Source organism: Cupressus sempervirens, chromosome 6, assembly GCF_028749045.1.
Source record: "Cupressus sempervirens isolate cs-2001-9-10 chromosome 6, ASM2874904v1, whole genome shotgun sequence".
Lineage (NCBI taxonomy): Eukaryota > Viridiplantae > Streptophyta > Pinopsida > Cupressales > Cupressaceae > Cupressus > Cupressus sempervirens.
This window is the reverse complement of record NC_143123.1, coordinates 390,403,661-390,409,660: the sequence shown is the minus strand read 5'-3', so window position 1 is coordinate 390,409,660 and position 6,000 is coordinate 390,403,661. Positions and strand designations below refer to the sequence as shown.

General features: G+C 38.4%; 1 protein-coding gene across 1 annotated transcript; it reads left to right on the top strand.

Annotated features, from left to right (window-relative positions):
- Positions 1–1,139: 1,139 nt before the first annotated feature.
- Positions 1,140–2,071, top strand: LOC149552692 (Fasciclin-like arabinogalactan family protein). The gene has a single exon (XM_089788256.1). It carries the CDS (start codon positions 1,322–1,324, stop codon positions 2,033–2,035), a length of 714 nt encoding a protein of 237 aa, XP_089644382.1. The 5' UTR covers positions 1,140–1,321; the 3' UTR covers positions 2,036–2,071.
- The last annotated feature ends 3,929 nt before the right edge of the window (positions 2,072–6,000 follow it).

Sequence of the window (6,000 nt, the reverse complement as noted above, 5' to 3'; positions counted from 1 at the left end):
CACTACTCCCAAACTTCTAGGTCCTAGGCTCCTCGCTGCTCTCCTGATAGTGGGAATGATGATCGATGTCACTACTCGGCTTCTTCGCCATGGCATGGCTGTGGTTGGTCCTCTATTGCTCATATTGTTCATGTTATTGGTTGGTTCACCCCTGCTGGTTGCTCTTCATGGCTTGAAGACACTTCGTTTAAATGGTTGTTCCCTCACTTGGCCTTGGCCATTTCACCTCCTAGCTAGATCGAGGAGGAAAGAAAATGATGTTGTCGATGATGGGTGATCTCTGCTCGTCCTACATGTGGACCCCAATGATGGATGAGGTAAAAAGGATGATATTTTTGATCTACCTCCATTAACTAGTACAACTTTGGCTATCTGACGTGGTTCTTTTTTATAAATAGTTTTGTAGCCTTTCGACTTGTGGCCATGTGACTCTTGTAGTGTGACCGTGTATCCCCAACCCTTTTTTTTAAATATTTACTTTAATATTGTAATTTAATAGTAAAGACTTATGACAAAAAACATAATCGAAAAAAACAAAATAAAAATGATTGACAACTTTTCAGTGATTATTTATTTATTTTTTGTTCCCACAAATAATCTATTGACTAAACTAGCACTTTAATTCTATATAAAAACAAGCAAATAAAATCAAACAAAAAATCATCAAAATTGACTTGTACAATTTTTGATTATGCTATCAGGATTTAAGTGTGTAGTGTTTAAGTCAAACTCATTGACCAATGTTTCATGAGTAGTGACTCACACGAATTCATCTCTCATTAGAATAAATGGAGCACTTAGCACTCATTGCATCTAAGTGATGTTCACAGAGATGCAACACGTGGACTTTCAGGGAGGTCACCCATCCTAGTACTACTCCAACTTGAGTGCGCTTAACTACTAAGTTTCTTCCATGGTTAAATCCACTCTATGTGCAACCCCATTTGCAAAACCTTATGAATCATTTATTAGAAAGTTCCTTAAGCTCATCATATATAATAAGTTATAATAAATAGAAGATATTTTATAATAAGTCAAACTGTAATATTACTATATATAATATATAATTTTTGAGTGAAACTCATTGACCCATTTTCCATGATTAGCGATCCTCCAATTTTCTCACTTGCAATCACGAGATTACTGTGTTGTCAATCTAAATAGGTCTTTTGTTGGGAGAGCTTATTTAAAGCGGAAAACCACGTTTACTAGAACGAAGGCGAGCTCTGAGGCTTTTTAACATGGTGGAAGGCCGGAGAGCGAATCCCAATCAGAAGCGAATGGCCGACAGTCCTAAGAACTGTATTATGTACGACTGGGCATGATGGATGGTCAAAGAAGGCGATCAAATCCGTCAGGAACACCTACCAGAACAAAAATGGTGGACTCGCCTCCTTACCCTTTAAAGCTCTTCTGTAGATCACTTTTCATTGTCTTTACTTTCTTCTGTATTTTATTCTGGTTGCTTTTCGTCTTCGAGCTCCCCATCGACTCAGAAGTCCACAGCACTGTACGATTAAACCCCAAAAGATTAGAGAAACATTTCAATCCTAGAAGCCCGAGTGTAGTTAAATCTCGTGCTGGTTGGGGGTTTTTCGGCGAAATGATGCTCGGGATGCTCCCGCAGGATCTGCCGTTTACTGTATTTGTCCCGGTGGAGCAAGATTTTCGGCGCATTTTAGGTTTGAAAGAAAATTCTGATCGGAGAGGGAATTTTACAGACGAAGTGGCTGAGAATTCGACGGTTGATAATACAGTAGCGGTTGTTTCGAGAATCTTAGGGTACAGTGCGGTTCCATTGCATTTGCTCGCGAGGTCGGTTCCGGTAAATGGCGAGGTTGTTGTGGATTCTCTGTCTGGATTTAGTTTGCAAGTGGCTAAATCTTCTAAGGGGGTTTTATATGTAAATAATATAAGCTGTGAAGTTACCGACTTGAGAAAAGGGGAAATTGTTGTTCATGTTGTGCGCGGGGTTATCATGGACGCAGACTTTGAGCAATCTACGAGACCAGACGAAGATGATGACTTTGACTAATCTTTTGTTTCGTAATATTAATCAAATTTTAAGATCTATGAGTTTTGCTTCCTTCTGTTATCGTATAATTTAAACTGATATTTTTAGTGGCTAAGCAACATGTAAAGCAAATTAATCGAGTTGCAGGTTCTTAGGTATTTTGTTGTAAAAGATTGTATAATATATGAGGTAAACGGAAGAAAATGAGTTGTTATGAACATTTCTTAGTGATAATTACATGGCTTAAGTTTCCTTAAATTAACCGTTGAGCTACTAAATTAACGAAAACGTTATCTAGGAGCGGTCCAAGATGCAGATCAATGCTGTTGGAGGAATCTGTGCTGCTTTATAGAATATCCAGACTGCTGGAAGTGTACTCCTTCAAACATTATTCTAGGTTATAACGCTTATTTCGCTTCAGTTTAGAAATATGAAAGATATACATCTATTAAATGCGTGTGAAAGAATCTTTGTCCTTTCAAAATTTTCCGGATACTACGATGGCCTAATAGCAAATAATGTTTATTATTATTTATTTATAAAATTAAGCGATTTGTCTGCGCATAGAAGAAACACGTGGACAAGTGAGATGCCAAGACAAACATAGAATACGAGAAGAGCCGTCAAGGCAGAGACAGTCAAAAGGCAGTAGACAGACATTGAGATCCATGATTTGCAAAATTGTAAAGAGCTCTCCATTATTATGGCTGCACCAGACATGAAGAGTTCCAACTCGAAGGGTGGCTCCGATAGTAGCTGGCTTCAGTCGAATGTGCTGAAAACCCGATCGAGTAAATAGGTTAACCGGATTGTGAATGATTTAAAGGTATTTAATTGAAACTGACAGATCTGTAATGCGCAGCTGAAGCCATGTTGACTATGAGTTTCGAGTTTTTAGAAACCTGAAAATAATCAAGATATTCCTCTTTGGCCAGAGAAACTCCCAGTTTAAGAGCTAGGATTTTAGCATTGTTGTTTTTTGTAGTGGGGCCTAGATCAGCCGCTTATGTCGGATACGCTTTGCTAGTTAGAAGAATGATTCTCCCTCTCACAGCCCGAGACGGGCTACTTTGAGGCCTCGTCAATGAACAGTGTGACGCCAGGGGTGGCAGGAGAGGGGTAATCCTTCTTGTGCTGTTTCCTGTTCTTGGTGAGATTATTGTTGTAAGAGGCAGTCCCCTAGAGTAGGGACTAAATCGTGTGAGCTGATAACCCTGGGAGCTGATAAAAATTTCCCTGCCTTCCAAAGCTCTCAAAGGATATGCCAAGGGAATACAAGTTTGACATCAGCAGGCTAATGAGAATCAGTTCTCACTCCTTGAAGTGTGAACAGAGGTTGAAAGATCAGTTGCTACCTGAAAAGAGTCAGGGATGACAAGAAGATGAGGAATTACGTTTCTCACACGACAGTGCTACACTTCTCTAGCATAAGCACAATGTATGAAATGATGTTCTGTTTTGTTCAGCTAACTTACAAAGAACACGCCAATTTGGGGGCAATTATACATCTTCTCAGGTTGTCTAAGGTTGACCTCCTGGTTCTTTGTTATGATCCCAAAGAAGGAATTAATCTCCAGATGACATTCTAGTGCCAAATATGTTTACATTTTTGCATGATTGGAAATCTACCATTGAGCAGCTTCTGTCATTTGCTCACAGAATAATATACTGAGCCACATATGCTACCCCAAATTAGCTTGTCGTCACTACTGAGATAATGGGATGTCTTCTTCCATAGAAGAGACAAATGCGAGACAGTCATTTTGATAAGCCTTGGGGGTGTTAAAGTTTAATCCACATTTGAGTTTAGAGAGCTGGGAAAGTTTACTTGATTGAGGAAACCAATGATTTGAGAAAGAATATCTTCAAGATATATGCAAGTTAGGACTACATTGCTTCCACAAATTAGAGGTCTACAATACTCTGAATTTATGTGCTCGAGGAACGTGGTTTTTTTCGCCATAACCGGACGTCCATGACAGTTGAGTGGTGACTGACTTAATGGCAATTGCCAAGTTTTCTTCATAATGATATTTTTTCTGAGACAGCCATTGATAATGTGGCAATTGATTTTTTATTGCATAGGAAAGATTCCCTCCATTTGTCCTTGCTTCCAATCATTCCCCAGATTGGTTTTGCAGCCAAGACTTTTTGGTGCTCCAAGACATCTCTTGTCAAAGTCCCCTTTGTTCTTAAGAACTCTCGGTGATTTGCTCCTACTTGACCAGGTGAAATTTCCTTCTATTATTGAGCTCTCGCCCTTCTCATAGCTTTCCTGAAGAGATGTTCCATCTTACTCATAACAGTATTCTTCATTAAAATTGAGAGAGTAGAGAGTACAGCAGTTACCCAGCTGCTAACATTCGTTTGGAATTTGAACAAAATGTTTCCTATTGTTTGGCTTTGAATAGATTAAAGGAAATAGGTGCTCCTAAATAAAAATGAGGATTGCCTGGGACTGACCTTGAAACCCCCCAGAATTCTGCAGATTGCTGCAGCTTCCCAACATAGGAATGGGAAATGAAAATTACCAAAGCATACAGTTGCAAGACAGTAGTCTTTGAGAACTGAGGCAAATTTCTGAGCTATGTGGGGAGTGCCTCTCCCCAACAGAATCGCTTCATTAGCAAATTGGGCGTGATTAAGTTTCTTTCGACTTTGGAAGATGGGAGCTTAAAGGATATTTTTTTTGCTGCTGTTTATGTTCAAGAGTTTGGTCAAGAAGCTTACCTGAAATTATATACAATTAGGGTGAGAGGGAGCACTCTTACGTTAGGCCTTCAGATAGTCTAAAATTTTTTCTTGGTCTGTCATTAACCAAAGGAACTACCACCCAAGAGCAGCTGGTACATTCATTTATCCATCATGCTAGAAGATCATCGAACCCCAGTTTTCTGAGTGTGTTGAAGACTTTCTTGTGATTTAGCCTATCAAACGCATTAGCAATATCCAGTTTAATCGCCATGACCTGTTTGTTATCTTGCTTGCTAGAGTGTATGTCTTCTTGGGTGAGGATGAATCCCTTAGAAATGTCTAGTTGGGATAAAATCAGTTTGCTTTTGAAGCCTTTCCTAGAAGACTTTGGTGAAATATTTATAAGAAATATCGTAGAGGGTGATTGTTCTATATTGATGGATGTTAAAGTATGTAGCTTTGTTCAGACAAACACCGTGAATAACAAATCTGAACTGTATGCATATATATACATATCAATATGACTTACATATTGTCAATACACAAGTTCGATGCTATTCTGATATTGTTTTCTGAATACAACTGATGCACTCATATATATATTTCATTGATAAAAGTTCACATGTTCATATGATTATCGGTTTGACTGTATATGTCGATTTTCAAGTGTTATTATTTGGCATTATCGTTCATGCAAGTATTATGTGTGAGTTATACACTATAATGAATTGGTGTAATGTTAATCAATCTGCATTAGCAATTGTTATTGTTAACTAATCTATGTTAAGGTATAAGGGTGAATGGTCATGACCATTCACCCACATACCCTATCATAGATTATTTATATCTAGTGAATTCATTCTTGCAGGTATCGAAATCAATAAATATGAAGCAAGATCTGGAGATCAATAACAATTCTGTGATTGAAACATTCTTTTCTTTTGCAGTGCAAATGCATTAGCAACTATCCTTTGCATTTCAACAATGGACACTCACAGCTTGGGCTTATTTTGGAATCAGTCTAGGAAGGAAACTTTGATTGTCTATGGAATCTATGGTTCTGTTAGAATCCTTCACAATTGCCAAAAGATTAGTTTTGATGATCTCCTTGAAATTTGCACTGGAGCTGTTAGGGCCTTGGCTTTGTCTCAGCTCATTTTAAAGACAATTGGTTTTGGTCCCTCTGTTGTTATTGCCTTATAGCAGTCTCTGCTCCGATCCTATGAAACAACGTCAGGGATGTTACCATGATTCTATTTAACTCAAATTCACTGTCCAAATATTCATCTGGG

Bases quoted from the DNA above. Each gene is read 5' to 3' on its own strand.
- LOC149552692 (XM_089788256.1), top strand. From the start codon at position 1,322: ATGATGGATGGTCAAAGAAGGCGATCAAATCCGTCAGGAACACCTACC.